General features: G+C 44.5%; 1 protein-coding gene across 11 annotated transcripts in view; it reads right to left on the bottom strand.

Moving 5' to 3' along the window:
* fgfr3 (fibroblast growth factor receptor 3) overlaps positions 1-21184 on the bottom strand; it is an 84876-nt gene that overhangs the window by 30607 nt on the left and 33085 nt on the right. For 10 of the 11 annotated variants that reach the window (XM_086183520.1, XM_086183525.1, XM_086183521.1 and 7 more), the window contains exons 4-5: positions 19826-19891; positions 8062-8231 (exon numbers count right to left, since the gene is read on the bottom strand). In XM_086183520.1, the coding sequence (XP_086039646.1) occupies positions 8062-8231; positions 19826-19891 (236 nt within the window). The remainder of the gene's footprint in view (positions 1-8061; positions 8232-19825; positions 19892-21184) is intronic. The other variant, XM_086183519.1, reaches the window with a different exon arrangement.

The raw sequence follows: 21184 nt of genomic DNA, 5'->3' as shown, positions 1-21184 counted from the left end.
TACAGAGTTCCTTCCATCACGTTAAAGTGTAAATATCCGCATAAAATAGTTCTTGGTAAAAGTCTCCATTCAAAAAATATTAGGACGTAAAAAGTAAAGAAGTATTTGATGTTAAGTTAACATAAGTTTTAAAAGTAGAAGTACAAATTTTAAATGATGTGTTTGGAAGTATTCTGTCCTCAAACCACTGACCTCATGTTACTCTGGTTGCAGTTTTGTTGCTCTGATTCGCTCCTCTTGAAGTGGTCAAGCATCAAACACCATTATTTATAAAAGTATATTATCATTATCAATAATACCGCTGCTAATAACTTCTTTGATATGTATATGGGATACAAGTACAAATACATAAACTGTACCACTGCCGTTCATATTTACTAGCATCATTGCTAACGTAGCAGCTGCAGCAGACTGTTGCAGACGCGACATGAGCAAGCTGCTCAATGCTATGAGTTGCGCTAATGCTAGGCTTACTGGTCCTGGTTTGCTCTCCGTTCGCATGGGAACTTCTCTCTTTACATGTTCTCTTTGTAGCCTTTTGGAAAACCAGGCCATTTACTGTTACAATATATCGTAAAACAAGAATTATTAGCATTCATTTTCTTTAGCATTAATGTTAAGTTGGCTGCAGACATGCTAAAAAGGATAAGCAAAAATAGGGAAAAAAAATCATACGTACGTAACCCACACAAAATATGCAGGATACATGGTATCACTGTTTATAATGCATGGTATATTTAATAACAGTAATATAATGTTCAATCAATTTGTGCTGCAAACATCGGCAATTCCCTCCATCTTGTTTGTTCCCTGTAGTTTGCCAGTATTAAGGCTAATATGTGAGTAAAGGGTCACTTCTTGGCCTGGACCGCTGTAGTTACTGAGCAGATTCAGCCATGAAATGAATATTAAACCACCAAGTGAACAAGAAAAACACCGAAATATAACAAATGAAATCTCATATTGTTCAAGAAATGCTAGCTTTTACTTTGAAGGTACTCTGAAAGAAAAAGTGCATGATATTATGTTTATTATTTACTATTATTTGTAGATCTTTACATCAACTTCAAAGGATCTCTACATGTCGGTATTCGTTAGGGAAACAAAGTTTTAAAGCTTCACTCACCCTCAAATTGCACTGACTGTTTATACAGTTTGTTAGTTTTAAAGTTCAGGCTGAATTCTTCTCCTACTTCTCTTTGTCTGGCACATTTAATTACATCTCCATACATGCCACTTGCTTTTATTACCATGTTAGATTGGCTAACCCCTGTTGAACCTGCGGCATTAGTTCCCGAATGTGATAATCCCATCCATTCCAATCATGCCAGATTCCAAACAGAATTAAATTATTAAGGAGCTTACGTTAGAGTCATACGAGGCTTTAAAGGTTTTAAGGCTTTGGCCGTGGACCTAAAGAAGGGCACAAGCCATGGGAATGGACTAGGAGTTTCACACTGCAAGAAGTGTGCATAGGAAAAGAGCAGTGAACCAACATACAGCGCCTATTGAAATGTAGATTAAATTCAGGGTTTTAGTGCGGGAAATATCCTGAAGCAAATTAATCTGCCACATTGGAAGTTATTTCTGCTTGCTTCACGGACCCCACCATGGAAAACTGAGAAGTGACTTCACACTAATGACGGATCCCTTCACTTATTTTAATCAAAACAACCCACAACAAAACTTCTAACTTAAAGGGCTCGTAAAGAAACAGACATTTTCTGCAGGGTGGCAGTAATCTGAGGTAACACAGGAAGCTCAGATCCCTTTATAGTCCAAACTCTCCATCTTCACCTTACAAAAATAGCCCTGTCAGAACCAGGGGGACCAGTTACCAGAATTTATGACTGTGTCAGTGCGGACCAGCGGCCCAGATCTCTGCAACCCTCTAATTTGACCCACAGAGAAGGCAGAAACCTATAGAAGCAGTGGCCTTGTTATTAAAGCTCCTGCCTGTTTGGCTCTGCACACCAGTGTCACAACAGTGAGATCGTGAGAGCTCAAAGGTGGAAAAACACCCCAAATTAGAATAATTTGTTGTAGATATCCATGGTGCATTTGGGAGAAATACACCAGAGACCTTGACCAGTGGAGAAAACTCAATGGCAGGTTTCAAATGAAAAAGAATCCAAAAACAATCTTGCAAAGTGTAAATTCCAACAGACTCACAATAAATGCTGTGTTAAAATCTGAAGTGGAAAAAAAACAAGGATTTAAAGTGCTTAAAGTCTTAAAAAGTAACAGCGAGGAGCCAGTTTAAGAAGCCTGCCTTGGAAACCTGTCAAAACAGGGATTGAAAAGTCAGCGAGCGACCTGGACGGAATGAACACAATAATTACATTGTCAACTTTTGTCTCGCTTGCGCCGCCACAGTTTAGCATGAACACAATAAAATCCCTTCCACCATATGTGGCAGCATACAAGTGCTTTGGCTTTGGCTGTCAAAGACTCGGGCCGACTCAATAGCAGGGCGACACGCCCATCTCTCCCCACTTCCATCTGATGGCTCAATAGAGTCATAAACTTTGACCTTTAGGCCATGCCCCTCCATAAAGGAGCAGACTCAGAGCGCCACAGTTGTCTGGGAGGACGCACAATGCTCCAGCATGCCGTCGCCCTGCAGGAATTTTATTTTCCATTTTACAAATGAGCCATACAACCTATTTACCGTTTCATTTAGGCCCCACAAACGCGGCATTTAGTTCTCTGTGTTGTGCTTCAATAGACTTAGAAAGCGCTTGAAGGATAGAACTGAATTAACCAGGCTTCTCACGGGAGAGAGCGCATGCAAAAGTAGGTTAATTTTTGCTTTTATCAACTACTGCGAGGGTCAAATATATGGTTAATTTGTCTCACACTTGCAGTGTATCTTCAAATTTCAGCGTTTCAAGTCATTGATTCACACGTCTGGCATGTTAAAAGCTAAATGGGACAAAAAAAGCCATCTGATATTTTTAATTCTTGGAGGCAACATGTGAATGCAGCACGAGCACTCGCATTCACTCACACAAAAACTCTCAGCAAGCACAAAGAAATGACGAGCGAAATTAAAGCAGGACGAAAATAGTTGAACGCATTTTAAAGCCGGTGGCTACTTATTAGCCCTTTTAGCCCTGACGGTGATGTCACACAGGAAACTCAAGCAGGTTCTTTTTTTATTATTATTATTTTTAAACATTTCTGGGCATCTCTGAGTGCCAGGAAGGAAGAATGTGAACATCAAAATCCATCCATACGGTTTCCTCTTATCGATCACTCATCCAGAAGATGATCGATACAGACTTCAGGAAACTAAGTATGAGTTCATCTGGATGATACCAGAACATAATCAAGGTGATCTCTGGAAGCCAAAACTTCCTGTCCTGAAGACACTCAAGGTAAATGACAAACTGGCAGCGCTGAGTGGAGAGGACTCAAGTGTGCACGGATCCCTTGAACCGCATACACACCCCCCAGCCTGAGAGATCTGTGACAAAACCCACCCGTCACCCGTCAGTGAAAATCACACAAGGTCAACCAGAATTAAGCATGGCTGTCAAATCAGAAATGATTGCTACTTCAATATGGATGCGGGAGGAATAGAGTCTTTAGAGGACCATTGTCAGGCTGACAGCATCCCCCACCCCAACACACACAAACACCATCCATATACCGCTGATACCCCTGGCCCCCGCTGGATGAACTCATCACAAACAGATGTGAGGTGAGGTGACGAGGGCTGCGACACTGTGACACCGCAAAAATATGAGCCCTCACAACAAGCCGCCTGTCAACACAAAAACGATTCAATCTAGAGGAGGGTGCTGAGGCAGGACTCCAAGCAAACCCGAGGTGACACACGTGGACCATAAATAATCAAATCGATCGGTTGGTTTGTATCGGAAGAAGTCAGCCAGGAGTGAGACGTCGAGACATTTGCAGCCGTTTTATTGAATTCATTCATTTTATTTTGACCAAATGTAACCGGGCCTTAACAGCAGCGTTGGCACAACTATTTCACATATTCTTTTTTCCTTCTAAATATCAAACACATGCAGCTTGAGGTACTTGTTACAGGGGGTTGTGTGGGATGTGCAGTGTTGTATGAAACACTGTGTCTAATGTTGGGTAAAGTTATGTGTGTCGGACGGTTCAGGCGTCCGTCAGCTTCTGCTGATGAACCCGTCGGCGGGCGTCATCTCTTACGTGGCGCGGGTGCCGGTGAAGGTTGGTCAAGTCGGTAACTGTGCCTTTGCTTTTCACAGGAATTTTAAAAAAAAGAGCCCATCACGCCTTCAAGGGCAAAGTAAAGGATTACAAAAGAAACTAATAAAACAAAAACCATTCAGGATAAATGTTGCTGTCTAATAAATAGAACCTTAAAAAAAAAACTCCCCCTGGTCAGTCTTAGTGGATTATCTTGATTACTGACAGGAAGTAGAAAAATCTTATTTTTAAAAGGTCAGAACTCTACACTCAAGAAGAGAATTCTCCGTGTTACGTGCAGCTGGTCAATGATTTTATCTGACTCTAAAACAGATGAAGGAAATGACATAATTGAAGATTTTGGCAGCATCCAGGGCTCATCAGAGGTGAAGAGCGGGCGAAGCTGTTACCCCCTGACCCTGGTGAGGCGTGACCGTGTCACAGGCTTGTCTGTCACCCAGCACCCTGATTCTTCAGACGGTGACCTCTCTGTTCACCTCCCTCCAGGCCAAGAGGCGCCACGCAGTGATTGGCTAACTGGATTTTAAAATGGCTTGAGAGTGGTGGGAGGGGAGGGGCATGTGACACCTCGATAGAGACACAAAGAGAGACGTCTTCATGAATGCCATCTCAGAATCACACTAAAACGGTGATACGTGCGCTTTAAGGTACTGACGGTGGAATCGTTGCCAAGAATCGTCCTACGCTTGTGAGTGAAAACGAATGGATGGCAACGTTTCATGAATTCAGAAAGGTGAGACTGAGAAGTTGTTAAAAAACAAGGAGACGAACGTCTTCCTGAGGCTCTGACCATTTTGTGACATCTTTAAGGCCTGCATTGCACCGCTTAACATCTGATGTTTGAAAATTCGGGTTTTGGTCAGACTAACATGAATGGCCTTTATCCAACATCACGGAAGCGTAGTGATGGGGTGTAGGGTTACCAAGCTTTAAAGCACTGAGCTATACAGCTTCATGAAGTCAGATGGTAGCAAAGATTCAGTTTCTCATTGCTGGAAAGCAGTAAGTGGTGAACTGAACCAGCCCTTTAAGTGCTTTTCAAAAGAAAAGCAGAATGTTGAAAAACTTATCTGGAAACTAAAAATAATAATCAGAAAGTACAGTTGTTGGTTGACCCTCCTTTATCTGCACCAAAAGTTTGTATCATGCCTTTCTTTGGACACATGACGCGGGTGCCATACTTTCAGCTTGGGTGGCCACAGTGGGAACTAAACCCACAGCAGTGACCGGGCTGGTGCCAAGCTTGACCTGCTGAGCTATACGGAGCGGAAAATGTACAGGAATTTGTCCCGGTGGCTTGTTGACAACTCACAGCTCCCACTAGCACAACACAGTACAAGGCCGACAGCACTTGACATACTGTAAAGGCTTAGTATGGAGAGCAAGTGATACGTAGCCGCTGCTAATTATACAGTAAACATCCCATAGCAGCCTGTGTTCAGGTGGGGGAAGTAAACTGAATCAAAGCTGCACGAGGGTATAAATCAGGTGACAAGTGCTACACTGCGTCATTGAAGCGTGGGGAAATTGCACTGATTAGCCTGACATTAAAATCTTAAGATGGCCTCCATCGACACTAAACATCCCTCTGGTGAGCCGTTTCCTACCTGATGCTACTCTGGGAGAAACTTTGGTGATCACAGTAAATAAACCGGCTAAAAGTCTCTGCCGGAGAGCCATGATGGTCCTGAGGGCTCGTGACAGGTGTGTGTGTGTGTGTGTGTGTGTGTGTGTGTGTGTGTGTGTGTGTGTGTGTGTGTGTGTGGGGCAGTGGGGACAGAGGGAGGGAGACAACTGCTGTTGGTCTGCTGGGAGCAGATGTTGGAGATCTCTGTAAACTGTTAATAGCTGCAGGATCCCATTACCATTAACTCTTTAAATGCCAAAGCTCCTGGGGGGTAAGGCGTCTCTCACTGCTATGCTGCTACTCCAAAGAAGGTGCAATTTCATTGCTGTAACTCTGATAAAATAAACCACTTTAAATGCCTTTTTTTATATTTATGTGTTTAAATTAAAGGTAGAATAAAAATTCTTCCCTTTAAACGTTATAATTCCCAGTTGATGCTTAGCTTACGGTGGTTGGTGTTAGCTCTAAAATATTGCTCTATTACCGTCTTCGCTGAGTGACTTTACGACTTTACTTGTGCTATTCTTGCTCAATGCTTTCGCATTCATCATTGTCAACTGCAACTCCCACTTTAGGTTGTTCTATTCAGCAAACGTTAACACGGTTCCGGCTCTGAAAATGAAAACAAACCAGGCTAACAGGAAAGGAAAAGTCTGCTGTACTGTTCACTTTCTAGTAGGCGAGAATCAAACATGAAGCCATGAATCACATTCTCTCTCCGGGGGGGGGGGGGGGGGGGGGGGGGCACGTGAGGATTTAGAAGCTTTGGGCTTCAACTTTGAACGTCAGAATTTCCATTCAACCTCCAGTACAAACTGGGAAGCGTTTATGGCTTATTATAAATTCGATGTTTTGGCTTTTATACCTAAATATCCAGTAAAAACATCTATGAAATTGCTATAACTCTGTTTGCTCTGAAATAAAGTACAAGAAAGAACAAGTTAATCATATTTTGAAAGAGGCTTTTAAATAAATCACCTTTATGAAGGTACTGTTCCCTGATACTAGCTGGCCCCATTAAAAGCAAATATTCTGGAAATAGGAAAGTGACCAATGCAACGGCAAGTTACAGATCTCTCGCTCTTATTTCAAACAAATACAAATGTCCTGTACTTCCAATGTACTACGCCGTACTGCTACATGACCTCACCAATATTCTCACACCTGCAAGTGTGGCACCTTCCGAAATAAAACGCATCTGTCTTTAAATATAATGTTTTAACACTATGGTTGATACCTGGTTAAATTTAGGCCCAAGAAACCCTTGATTAGAGGCACAACCCAGGGTTGGGTTTAGTACAGCATCAGCTCGGTCCTCACACTGTCACCATGGTTACTTTAATAACTCGTAAAGCGAAACATGATTGGAAATTTCAAGATGCTGCTGCATGTGTGACTTCTGACTGAAAAAGGGATGTTTTGAGGGATGATTACAGCATCACAGTCTCCATGACGACAGAGACGACATCTACTCCCCTTGTGATGACTTAATCGAGACAGTGGGAGGCCTGAGAAGGAGTAAGACAATGAACGTGGGACTCGTTTTAGAATTTATGTGTCATTAAGTTCAAGTTTATTTTGAAACAAACACAGGTTTGGACTGTTTGAATTCCGACGTTCTCACCACCCTGAGTTTGTCTTTTAACCCTGCAGCTCGGGGCCATTAGAGGAGCACACAAGTAAACCCAGGCCTGCTACTCTCAGCAGTGCCATTCCACAGCAGGGCCCAGTGTTTGGAGCGGGAATGATGACAAAAGTGAGTACAACAGCTGTTTGCTGCACTGTGTTACTGTCAACACTGTGCTTATCATGTGAGCAGGCACGTATTTGTGCACCACTCTGATTTCAGCACAGCGAGGATTTATTTTGGTCATCGTAGCCGGTCAGCAAGAAGCATGAATCCTGTGGAGGGTGTCCATCTATGCAGGGTGTTTTCTGACCTTCATTTACCACGGAAAGATTCACCAAGCATTCAAAGTCTCTCAACTCTCTCTAGAAACGAACACCAGGGAGCATCGCAGCACTCACTCAGATTTACTGATGGACACACATCAGCTCCACTTGACTATGAAGGGATTAAAATGCCATACTAAAAGGCTCTTCAGTGGAAGCTCAGGGAGGCCAGAGCATCACCTCCTCCCGCCAAATGTCTGCAGCTGCTGCAAGGACTGGAGCCCAGCTCCTCTAACCTTTAGGTGTTAACATGTTCATGTAGGTCTTCTCACCTTGATGCCGCCCATCCTCTGCTCTCCCTTGAATTCCTTGCCGTTCTTCAGCCAGTGGATACTCGGTGTTGGATTTCCAGCCGCAGCACAGCGGAACTTGACGGTGTTGGCGGCTGGAACCGCCAGAAGTTTCTTGTCCATCCGGTCAGGCCTGGTCCAGTATGGTGCTTCTGTCAGCGAAACAGAATGTTGTGTCAGTCATGGGAAAACTACTTGCCAGAAATAGAAATGGGTAGTTGAAGCCAGTGCTTTGTGGGGAGCCCCCTAATCACATAGAGTATTGTGTAATTAACAGACACACGAAGACGGCAGAGAAAAACACGAGAAAGGTACGGCAACAACCAACTCACACCAGAGGAATTCTCCCATTCCATCAATCAAGCACCCAACTAGACATTGCTGAATAGTTAGTATTGGCAACGAAACCTAAAAGTCGATACTATATAGAGGAACGATATTTTATCAAACAGCAGCGGGACACGTCTACAAGGTTCCAAAGCTCTCCAAAGCACCTGGTGGTCAGGTGAAGGCCCCAAACACTTGGTGAGAGTTGGGATCATTGCTCCTGCCGCAAAACTCTGCAGCATGTTTGGGCCATCGACCTACCCTCCACCCTTCTGCCACCCAGGGCAGCTGTTCCTTCTGCCACTAACAACGGACACGCTAACATCTGGCTTTTGTCAGCAGTGGGAACGAGATGAATAGCCGTTTGTTTACCATGTTTTCTGATGCATTTGGACGTTGAACAGGACTGAGCAGAGAAACAATAAAGAGAAAAGGCAACTCGTTTCCTAAAGACTCCTCCCAGGCTGCTGCGGCAGGTGTATCGGGTCGCCCAGAGGTAGTTGCAGGTTTTACAATTTAGACTTTAAGTAGCTGACAACAAATCCACTGGTCCAAGAAGCAGGAAAAAGAGGCAACGGTGAGTTAGATCTCACTCAAGTCCCTGTTTTTCTGGTTTTCGCCGGACCCCCTCTGCCAAGAAGCACCACTTTCATCGATCCAAACAAACCTGTTGTTTGTTTTCATCTCCCATTTTCTCAGATCATAGAAATTCTGGTAAATACCCTGCAGGAATTCATACTTCCATGTTTTTATAATTGCTAAAAGATGGCGCAGATGGGACAACTTGCTCTTCTGCCCCGTCTTCAAATTGGTCCAGCTTGGATGAGTTATGTAGTTTGCCAGAACAGATGTGAGGTTGTGTTTTCACCCGAGGTACCGCTCAGATCCCCTAACCCACATGCAGTCCATGCACCGTCTAGCAGCTACATTTCAAGGGTTTTTCGTTTAGTCAATAATATAAAGACATCTCCTGACATTTATGTACCAAACAAAAATAATGGTTAAACGTCATATATAAAACAGGCAGATAGTGGCTGCAGCAGGTTGGAGCCGTGTCTCGACCCGTCTCCCCGATGTCAAGCCTCCAGAGATAGTTAAGTACAAGACATCCAAGCGGTGTAAAACATCACTTGACAGCTGCTGAGAGAATGTAAAACTTCTGGGAGAAGCGTCATCTTCTTCACCCACTAACAATGCAAGAATTCATTAGAATCCTCCGTTTCTGAGAGTTTGGAAACCTGTCAGGGCGATTTATTGAGTTGTATTGAGAGGACGGCGGACAAAGAGGGTAGAGCGAGTCAGACAGGCCTATTGTTGCTGCTGTGTGGGTGTGGAGGGCGAGCGCACTGATGCATGGCTCATTCTCTTTATAGGCCTGCGTGTGTGTGTGTTGGTGTGTGTGTTTCCTGGGACAAAAGCAGGGGAGGTGGCTGACCGGTCATCAGATGTCTCTTTTACTTTCTCAATCCAGCAGGAGAGAAAAAGAGAGAGAGAGAGAGAGAGAGAGAGAGAGAGAGAGGGAGTGAGTGAGAGAGAGATAATTACCATATCAATGCTCATGCATGTTTGTGTGTTCATGCTTGTGTGATGTGCTATCAAACAACTAATTCCACCTGTGAGCGTAACAAGGGTGGGTTTTTATCTCATCAGGACAACCCAGGTGAGATGTCGATCAAAGTCAGGTGTTGCCTCTTAAAGGTGTAACGTACACCTGCCCGCGATCGTCTCTGATCTGCGTGTTGAGGATTATCACAATGCCAGCGGTGCTCTGATTTATATCTGACACACATTTCTTTGACTCCTGCCATCACGCTTTGGCTTCAGCTTCACAAAGTAATTGCTACCAGACGGAGTGGGGGGGGAGGGAGGGAGAGAGAGAGATTCAGTGATGAAAGACACAGACGTGTCGTCTCAGAAAGCAAGAAACAGAATGTTACTTCACTCTTTTTGAAAAGACTGTAAACTCTGTGTGTGTGTGTGTGTGTGTGTGTGTGTGTAGAGCAGTGTCTCCCTGCTCGAGTTAGAGACTCCCCAGCTTGCTAAGACAAACACTCCACACATGCATCCACCTTAAAAGGGAATTATCTGTTAGATTTCATTAGTTCTCTCTGGCTGTCTCGCTTCTGTCTCTGTGTATTTGGAGCAACAAGCCACGCAGCATGGGACAAACCTCGGAGGAGTCTGGACACATTGTTTTCTTGGCATAGTAATCAGCCACACACACACACACACACACACACACACACACACACACAGTTTTTACACCATCTCCCTCCTGATGTGTGGTCCTCACTGCCGCTCCTGAACTCATCTGGGCTTTCCTGCTGCTGCTGATCCACCAGCCACGCTCACGTTTTTCACCCAAAATAGACGCCGGCGTGAATCCAGCACAATCTCGCCTCTGTTACATGTTTTTTTTTAACTGAAAGCTTAGCTGTTGGCCTTGAATTTCGAGGATTCTGTTCCAGACTGTACAGGCGAAGTGGATGTAGCAACTGCGACCTCACTCACTGGTTTGAGGACTCGCATTTGTAGCCTTGACTTTGACATTTTGGCCGTCGCCATCTTGGCTTTTTTTCCCTGTTTGGATTAGAATGTGGAGCTGGTTGATGAGGTATCACCTGGTCAATCACACGTTAGCAACACCCGTAAGCATAATGTTTGGAATTGTGAAGAAGAATTGCGACGTTTATCTGTTGGAAGCAAAACTCAAAAAGTTGAAGATAGATTTTGATTGAATGTAGTAGAACGATTAGGGCGTGGCACAACTGAGCAGTCTTTAGCATATGCTCTCAAACAGCTCTCTCTAGCGCCCTCTAGTTCTCAAATGTCAGACTTTTCAAACATTTCAATTAGAAACAGGGTTCTTTTCAGTTTCAGTTAAAACAACAAGTCACAGTAGCAGAAGGAAATACAGTGCGATGCTGTGTAATTGCCATATTTCTTGTTACGTGTATTATGTTTATATTATGAGAATCTCAGAGAGTTGTAAGCTTCATGAACATTTGGTTCCCAGTCGCTAAATTGAAGACGACTTCAAACTAGTGATCACATACTCATTTAGAAATTGTGTACTGAGGTATTAAATTAAATTTTTCTCACAGATTATAAAATCTCAGATTTTATCGGGCGTTCAAGTGTCCCCCTGCTGGCTATTACTGAGAATGCAGGGTAAAGGCATTGGCCTCACTTTTATTTGATCCATCATTTATACCATCTTTGCTTTCTGCATGAGATCACATATTTCTCATGTCTCACGTCTATGTATGTGAACTATAAAAAATAAAATAAAAAAATCATGAGCCCTAAATCAGGAGGTGTGATGACATCATAACTGAACATCACTGTGGTTAGGACTGTAATAAAGGAGCACAGCTCACAGTTTCTTTAAAAAGCTGACAAATTGATTCTTGGACACTTTTCACCCTAAAAAAAGGAAACTTGGAGTTTCTGCCGCTGTAAAACTGCCGTCGGTATTTTGATTTCAGCATGTCTTGGATTTACAGTGGAGCCCTGCTCTGTACGCTCAGCGACACACAGAAATCCCATCCCATGTCTAATTGGCCGGATGGTATTTCCTCAGCAGAGGGGTCTGGGATTTTCTGAGGGGAGACATGGCAGATACCCTACAACCCCCACAGGGACAGGGGCTGCAGATAACCCTGCCCTGGGAAGATATGCAGCCATCCTAGTTGAGAGTGGTTCACCATAACATCTTGTCTGAGCTCTACGGTGTCACGTCCACCTGTCAGCTACGGGGGTTAACTGGGGAGGGAATCCCACTGGAAGCCTAAAAATACACGGCTGTGTTACTCTTCCGCTGTGTGTTTGGCTTGATAACAGACTCCAGAGCACGGCTGTGGTTATACTGAACACCAACAGGGAGAGGTCGCCAGCAGTGAGAGATACGTCTCATTCGCATGCGGAGAAACTCCCTCCAACACAAACACTCACAGGAGGAGGAACCGCCGCCACGTTCTCATCACGCGTAGAGCCGATCTAGTTCTCTACCAGTGCTTTCTAACAAAGACAGACCATGCAGATTTCAATATTTAGTCATTCATATTGTTTGTTAGATTATGACACCAAAAACGACGGTCGACCGATGCAAGCTGGAGCTCAGCACCTCATTATGTTTACACTTTCAGAACTGTCTGGAGTCTAGATGAAGTACGCCAACCCGGTGATGAAGTACGCCAACCCGGTGATGAAGTACGCCAACCCGGTGATGAAGTACGTCAACCCGGTGATGAAGTACGTCAACTCGGTGATGAAGTACGCCAACCCGGTGATGAAGTACGTCAACCCGGTGATGAAGTACGTCAACTCGGTGATGAAGTATGTCAACCCGGTGATGAAGTACTTCAACTCAGTGACACATCTGGTTACTTTCACTTGGTGATGGATGACACAAACCTATTAGGTCATCTTCCAGACTAAATAACATCAGCTTGAGGAGAATGTTTTCTTAACCAAGTGTTATTTGTACCTGAAGCAGACGAGACCACACGCAGGACACTAACACATCATAAAAGTTTGTTCTTGAAACTTTTTGTTTAGGAAGGCAACATTCTTCAGGGCTCGTCCAAGACTGGAGCTGGAGGAGCACCGTCATGGATTAGAATGTGCTCATTTCAGTGGTGATGAGGTAAGAGAGAAGTACAAATATTACAACTGAAGGCATGGTGGTGTTTTTTTTAAAATTATTTTTTATTACAACTGCCAAGGACAACAGTAACTAACCTTTGTGAGTGTGTGTGTGTGTGTGTGTGTGTGTGCGTGTGTGTGTGTGTGTGTGTGTGTGTGTGTGTGAGTGTGTGTGAGGGCGGGGGGTCTCACTCCAGGACTCATTGATCAAATCCACAAAAAGTTTGGGTTTCCGAACATCTTAAACCAGCTGGGTAAAAGGGGCACATGGTCAGAGCGTTTTATTAATGTGTGTTCAATATATATCAATAAAAGAAATGGAATGGACTTCAAACTCTTTCCTTCCTCCCCCTTCTGGTAAATTAGCATAATATCTCAAAAACAGAGCGGGTTTCATTGAACGTCGGTGGAAAGTTGGGCCGTGAGCCAGCAAGCACAGTGATTTGTTTTTGGAAAGACTCCAGGAATTTCTCTAATGCTTTCTTGCTTTCTTTCTTTCTTGCTTTCTTTCTGTCGTCCTTCTACGCGAGGGCATTTTAGAGGATTCTTCATATTTTCTCATGAACTAATGCGCTCACTCAAAGGGAGGAATATCTGGAGCTTGTAACCCGTACGTTTTTCTGTCGCCGTGTGTATTTTGATGCAGATCCAGATTAGCAGATTAAAATGCTCCAAATACTTTGTATTGTTAAAATAACACATTTAGAGGATTGCCTTTTGCCTCTGGGCTTTTTTTTCCCAAAGCGTGACTACAATTTTCTTTGTATTTGGACCAAGGTTTGCCGTGACAAGTGTTTCACACACATAGAAACACGCCCACCACACACAGCCCCCGAAAGCTCTGTTTCCTTTTGCTCTCCTGACTCCGTTGCGGGTCGGGGGAGCGTGACTGTGGCTCTGAATCACCCCGACTTTGCTGCAACAGCAATTAGTTGGAGCAGGGCATGCTGTGGTGCCGATCGCCATGGCACAAGGCACTTAAGCGCTCACTGATCTGGGGAAGAGGAGGAGGGGGTTAATTGTGTAATTGTATAATTTGCTCTCGCTGACGCCTGCGAGCACACAGGCAGATTTCATTACAGATTACACTGGTGCTCTTTGAAGGTGCGCTGCCCCAGAGAGCCTGCAGGGACTCAAGGCAAACAGTGTCGGAGGAATGGTGGCCGGCGAGCAGCGTAGCGTGGCCTGGCGTCCGGCTCTCTGCTCTCCTGCCAGGGTAAACAAGGGGGCTGCATAGCTCAGGAACACAGCACAGATTAAGCTCTGTTAACATTCCTCCCCCCCACCCAAACAGTCACACACACACACACACACACACACACACACACACACACACACATACACACTGCACCTTCCCACTTCCCAGGCTCTGAGCGTGTACTACAAGAAATACGCTTTTTGATAACAAATGCCCAACATGAGCTTGTGTGTGTGTGTGTGTGTGTGTGTGTGTGTTGGAGGGGGGTCTGCATCAGGTCATCACTGGTTTTGAAACTTTGTTGAACGTCTCTTCATAACATTTTTGTCAGTTATCATAGTTTCACTGCCCCAATAAGGAACTACTCAAGTCCAGTTTATCACCTCCCCCAAGGAGGTCATGTGATCACCAGTGTGTCTTCGTTCCTTCGCAGGAAATCCCAAATGGTAATGGGTGGGTTTTGATGAAATTTGGGTGTAAAGTCATATTACAGGGAACAAGTGATTAACTGGAAGTGATTCAGATCAACTTGTAGACACTTGAAGACAGTTGGGGAACTTTGGAAGGATATTTTTGCTGACCTGTCAAAGACATCCAGGAAAAACCTCTTGACCCAGAGGACCCTTTTTTTTTCTTTCATAAAATGACTGACATCTCCAAAACATGTGAGCATGTTTTGATGAAATCCGTTGAGGTCATGTATTTTTAATCGGAGATAAAGCCCCTGGGGACAGTTAGGATCACGCTCCAAAGACCTATTTTTGGCGGCCATGGATGGATTTTGATGAATCCACATCGCCTCCTTAGTTTAGGTACCAATTAGTACCTGAATCGGGAGAAAAGCTGGTTGCTGGGGGATGCCCTTCAGAGAGAGTCAAAACATCAAACTCTAGTGACTTGAGAACCAATTCTGCACTTTTTAATTCACTCATGTACCTTCGAGTAAACATTCTTAAATAGTGTGGAACTGCTTTTGTCCCGTACCTCCGTTTTTGAAAGTGTGTTAACTGCAATGCGTTCTCTGATTTGAATAAATGTGACTTTTCTGAGGATTTTTTTTTTCTTTACAAAACCTGATTCCAAGTGAGATTTTACTTTTTCTTCATGCACAAAACATTTTCATTCACCATTGTGGGACTAAAGTTCGGTGAATGCTCAAAAGAAATGTGGCCTGACTTGATGCAGTTACGTCAAGTACATAGGAGAACAACATGCTGCTCTCCCGGTGCACCAGCGGCCACAGGAATCAAGTTCCCCTGTTGACGGGAAGTGTGAGCGGTACACAGAAACACAACTTGTACCCCTCACAGTTTATTCGATGACATCACTCCTGTGTGTGTTAAGGCTTGTTAAACTTTAACTCACTCATTGTGGACTGGAAAGACAGAGGCAACACACACAGTCCTTGTCTTTCTCCTCCTATTAAACTGAGATTTAAATCTAGTGTCAATCTTATAAATTGGGCGATAATATTGTTTGTGCGCTGCTACTCTATCCACTTTTTCCCAGAAGGCCGTGGGAGACAGCTGAGCGAGTCCTAGAAGTTGGTACAGAATGAGCTCATCACTGCAGCAGCTTGTCTGTCTCCTCTGTCTCTGTTTGTCTCTGAACCCCCAGCTCAGGCCAGCAGCGTTATTTCAACTGGCAGCTACAGCAATGGCTCCGAGTGACTCAACTCCTCAAATCTTCAATTTCTCCTTTCTGTCACATATTTTCTCTCCCCTCGCTTTGCTATTCTCTCTGTTTTGCTTTCAGTCAGCAAATGTTTTCGGCCCCTTCTCCCTCATTAAAAGCCCGAGTCCTTCCCCGTCTCCACATCTCCATCACGGTCGTCTCTGCATGCGGATGTTGCCATGGACTCTCCGTCTGGCTGTGTGGCTCGTCACATGGCTCCTTCCTGTTACAGCAGGCTAATTAGCGCTGGCTTAGTCGACATTAAGCAGCGATATGGGGTTTAACGTTTCTGGGCTAATCCTTCTTCTTTTGGCCAGGAAATCGAAGCCTTGTATGTCATGAGGTAGACTTACTTCCAGAGATTAAGTCTGGCAGTCTGAGGCTATTTACTGGCATTCGGGATGTCTGCTGTAAGCTGCTGCTGCCACCTCGACCCATTTAAAAACCCCTCCAGTCTTTCAACGTGAAGTGAAGCTGCACATTTAGGCTTTACATTACAGGCATCAAGCTTGTCCAGGGACTTTAGGCAAGATCACACTAGACACGACATTCAAGGCTGTCAGATACACAGTGTTCACACAGCCGCAGAGGTAAAATCCACCCGTCTTGTTCAGTCCCTTCAATCTATTCAGGAGCAGCCTGTGCTGAGAGGAGAATAATGACGGGCTCATCAGGCGTCCTCCACTCTCACGCTTTTACCCTCTGGCACATGCTAAAATTTCAATTTAGAAACTCATTTATGCCTCCATGAACATCTTAAACTATAATACAACAATACACAGCCTGACCTTTGACCTACGTGCATGCATTTGCTTAATACTGGATCTGTGCAGTGCTACGCTAAAGTGGTGAGTTACAACGAACTTATCGAGAACTGTCAATGTCCCCTAAGGATACAATAAGGTATATCCTATCCCATCCATCCATCCATGTTCTCCCTCTTCTCCTGTTGAGGGTGGTGGGGGTGGAGCCTATCCCAGCAGCCTTCCCCCTGGACAGGTCACCAGTCCATGGCAGGGCCAACACATAGAGACAGACAACCATTGGCTCTCCCAGCCACGCCTACGGTCAATTTAGAGTCTGGATTAACCTGGTCCCCTCTTGATGTCTTTGGACTGTGGGAGGAAGCTGGAGTACCAGAGAGAACCCAGCAGGAACAGGGAGAACATGGAGACTCACACAGAAAGACCCCTGCAGCACCGTGCCGCCCTTCCTGTCCCATTATATTGTGTTTTATCATATCTTGTCATTAATTGCATCGTATCACATTGTATTGTATCTTGTATATCTTGCCGTCTTGAATGTGAATCTTAAAGTCGTGTGTTAGACTCTACCTGACAAAGCAGCAACAAGGGATTTCACATAGGAGTCCAAGATTAGTGTGTCTGGTTTCAAATATATGGTGTGAAATGACACTGGAAGGGGTGAAAAGCGTACACCAGGTACTCTCCTTCAAAAACAGTGCGTCCCAGAAAAACAAATTCAAGTCGTTTGGGAAAAGAAGAAAAGAGGGGTGGTAGAATTCGACGTTACTGGAATGCGTTAACACCGTATCGCCTGATCCTGAAGGAGCTCACTCGCAGCGGCTGGTTTGTTGTGTTCGGGGAGCAGAAACAACAGTTGCTTTTGTCACGGACAACACCTCCAGCAGGTTTACCCTCACGCTGGGTCGCGTGCTCCCGTCCTGTTGGCCTTAAAATTTATCGATCGATCAAAAATATTTAAGATGCAAGAATGATTGTTGGCAAAGCATCGAGAGGACAGATTTGCTTCTGAACGAGTGCTTTTGTCAGAAGGCTACGAAACTCTCAGAACTATGAGCATGACAGTACAAAGGTGGCTACAGGCTGCTTCCCTTCGCGTTCCTCTCCAGCTTCCTCTGCTACTCTCTTCCTCTGCTACTCTGTAATCTCTCTGGATAAGAGCAGCTGCCAAATGCCTTCGAGAAAAGGGCAAATATGAAGCAAGATTACATTTGTAATTCTTTTACATATGAGGTGAATAGAATGAAGACATTAAAGGTTGAAAGTATGAGCGAGACAGAATATATATATATATATATATATATATATGTATATTCCTGTGTCTGTAAACGTGACAGAAATAACTTATTATGTGGTAGGAGAATGGCAGGTGGTTTCTTCACTTGTAACTCTTTATTTGAAGGTTTTGTCTGTTTTCAACTCGCTGTGCTTCTCTAAAGTTTCGCCTGAGCATCAGTTGCCTTGTAAAAATAAAAGATTTCTTTTGTGTATTCTCCTGCAACAGTGAGGAAAAACTCAGAGAAACCTCTGCCAAGCTGATGTCAGCTGTCCAACGTAAAAAAAAAGAAATAAAAGAAAAATTGCAATTTTTTTGATTTGCCGCGTTCAACGGATCTGCCAAAACACAGAATGGGCTCTTCCTTGGCGCGTGCTGCACCGCTTCACAAAGTCAGACGGATAAATGAGATGAATGAAAAGAACTCAAAAGCACATTATTTTATCTGGGAGTGTGTTAAACGGCGATGAAACGAGGGCTTTTGGACGACACATCGTTGCAGTTGACTTCGGGGTTATGTCTTTATTTATGACACCCATGAGAGATTTGGGCTGTGTCAGCAGCACCATCAGCACCCTCATCTTATATGTCTTGAGTGTGACCATGGCTGCTCAGGTCTGAGCTCCTGGTTGGGAGCCCGTCATGCAGTTATGCCGAAGTGGACTCAGATCAATATGAGGGGCTGTTTGCAGTGGTAACAGCTCAGTCAGTCTTCTACCTTCCTTCCACTGCACATCCATCATGTTAGTCCTCCGTGTGTTTTCATCTGTCTCTGGGAGTGTGCTCTTCACCTTCCCCTGTTTCCTTCTGTATAGTACAACAAAGACAGCACAGCTTGGCGTCTAGCTGGTCCAGAACCCGCTGAGTGGCGGAGACACTGTCTGTCCCTACGGAGTCACGCTAGCTGACAGAACAGAGCGTGTAAAAAAAAATAAAAAATAAAAAGTGTGCGCAACCAGAAGAAGCCATCCCTCATCTTTCTTTGTTCACCTGCACCTGAACTCCGCACATCTCTGAATGCCAAAACAGCTCACATCACAACAGCGCGCGGAGTGGGGTGTTACCCGCTGGAGAATCACCGGCTTCTCATCTGTGCCTTGGCTGCGTTTACTTTAGCGCTCTGGGGAAATGCTTTAATGTGTGCACAGCAAGACAGTGAGGGGTAATAAAAGTCACATCACTCCAAATACTGATGTAACACTCGGATTCCAACCGTATGAAAGTGATCTGGTGTAATTAATCTAATAATGGATGTATAATGGCCCACAAATGCACTCGCTCGGCGTTCCAGTGGCTGTGCAGTGAAATCACTCAAATCAGGGGATGAGTATTTCTGCACCTCCAGAGGACTCATGGTTATTATCTGAAAACTTGCTAATGGGCTAATGGGACAGGGCTCAGCAGAAGTGGCCAGCTCGGCCAAGAGAGTGCGCGCTGTACGCTTCGCTGGAGCCACGCGCGCTATCACCCCCTGGTGCGAGACGCGGAGAGGTTTACCTGGTGACGATGAGCTTCATGAGCACTGAGGGCCTGATTCTGAGGGAGGATGTGCGTTTATGGGGAATTATGATGTACTACTGCATACATTTAGTTGCCATCTAGTCAGACAAGCCAAACGCCCATGCCCAGATGAATGCCTGACAACGTATACAGCATACTCCTCTTTGTGACTCATCTACTTTGTCATTCCCTCTCAGTAAAAGCAGAGCAGCTTTATGGCTCAGTTATTTGAGTGGTAACATATCCTACTGGCTTTGCCTGTGAGCCGCATCTAAAACCAGGGAAGCTTAGTAAAAACCAAACAATTTCTATCTTATGACATAAAAATGTAGCTTGAAAGGGGAGTAAATAAGAATTCACCATTTGTATTACCTGCATCTTCTGGGTCTTCATCATAATCTTCATCATCACCAGACGACAGAGAATCTGCAAGAGAAAAACAGTAGGACACGTTCATCAAACGTCAAACGTCAGGTGACAGGGAGCCTCTCCACCTGTTCAACTCAGAAAAAGGCCTTTATTTTTAATCGGCTACCAGGAAACAGAGGTCAGAAAGAAACAAATAAAAACAGCACCGCAGGACTTTTGTGTGGAACTGAAGCCCAGTGGTGATTCCGCGCTCCGAATGGATAAGCATGGTTGTACGCACGGAGACTCAAGCCTGCGTGTGTGCACGGCGGGACGGTCATGAATGAGCCTACAGTTCTCAGTGTGGCGGCTCTCTCTGAGATTACAAGCCAAACATTTCCACAGATGTTACAAATGAGAGGGTCATTAGTGTCGCTGTTCGCCCGAGTGTGTGTGTGCGTGCGTGCATGAATGCAGACACACAAATACACACACGTTTACAGACATTAACAACTCTCTCCAGATATCTTAACACACTGGCAAGCTCGTCATGTAACATCTAATTATTCCTCGACTGTTTACATTCCCCGCATCGAACACTGAGGTGAAAAATCTTCGATTTGACCTGAAATAATTTCCTGACAAGCAGGTTTTGGGTTTCCATTATTTGACACCTCCAGGGGAGACACACTAAATTCCTCTGAGCAGGGGGAAAAAAAAATCTACAGGAGAGTGATGGCACTTCCTTGGCACGTGCTCAGTGGGGGTTTCCCTGCATGTTCTTCCGCTGCCCATCTTCTCCGAATGGTTTCTATTTGGATTAAAATGAAAATCGGATGCTAAAGTAGATGGTGCCAACTGGCATACGAGACTTCATCACGGCTGCCCAATCAGGCTGTTTGTTTGACACACCTTCAGAAAATGGACATTTCATGAATTGAACCATCAAGTGTCACGTGACATTGTTCCTAAACATGTTTGCTCAAGAAGAGCAGCTCATCACTGTAATATGAGATCAAAAATAAAGTAAGTCCCACAAATGTATTGCATACAAATAATGTTAATGTGGCATCTATGGTTACTGAATGTGTTCAAACCATAGTCGGGAATATTAATATGGTGGTGTCAGCTTGTCTGATGAGCAGATTCAACGTGGTTCATTTGTAGCAGCACACTAAATGAAGGTAAACACCAAAAATGCACATGTACTGTATTTTCTATCCGTCTGTCTATCTGTCTGTCTATCAGTGGGAAGTAAAAGGTGAATGTACTATAAAAGGTGTGTGTACTCTTTTGAGTCAAGGTGACATGACTCACTGTTGAACTGTTGCAACACGTGAATTTCCCTGGTGCGGGAAACGATAAACTCCA

Source organism: Aulostomus chinensis, chromosome 17, assembly GCF_037954235.1.
Source record: "Aulostomus chinensis isolate RoL2024-O1b breed Wild chromosome 17, RoL_Achi_v1.0, whole genome shotgun sequence".
NCBI classification, from domain to species: Eukaryota; Metazoa; Chordata; class Actinopteri; order Syngnathiformes; family Aulostomidae; genus Aulostomus; species Aulostomus chinensis.
Note: the sequence above shows the minus strand (reverse complement) of the source record. Positions and strands in the feature narration are given on the sequence as shown.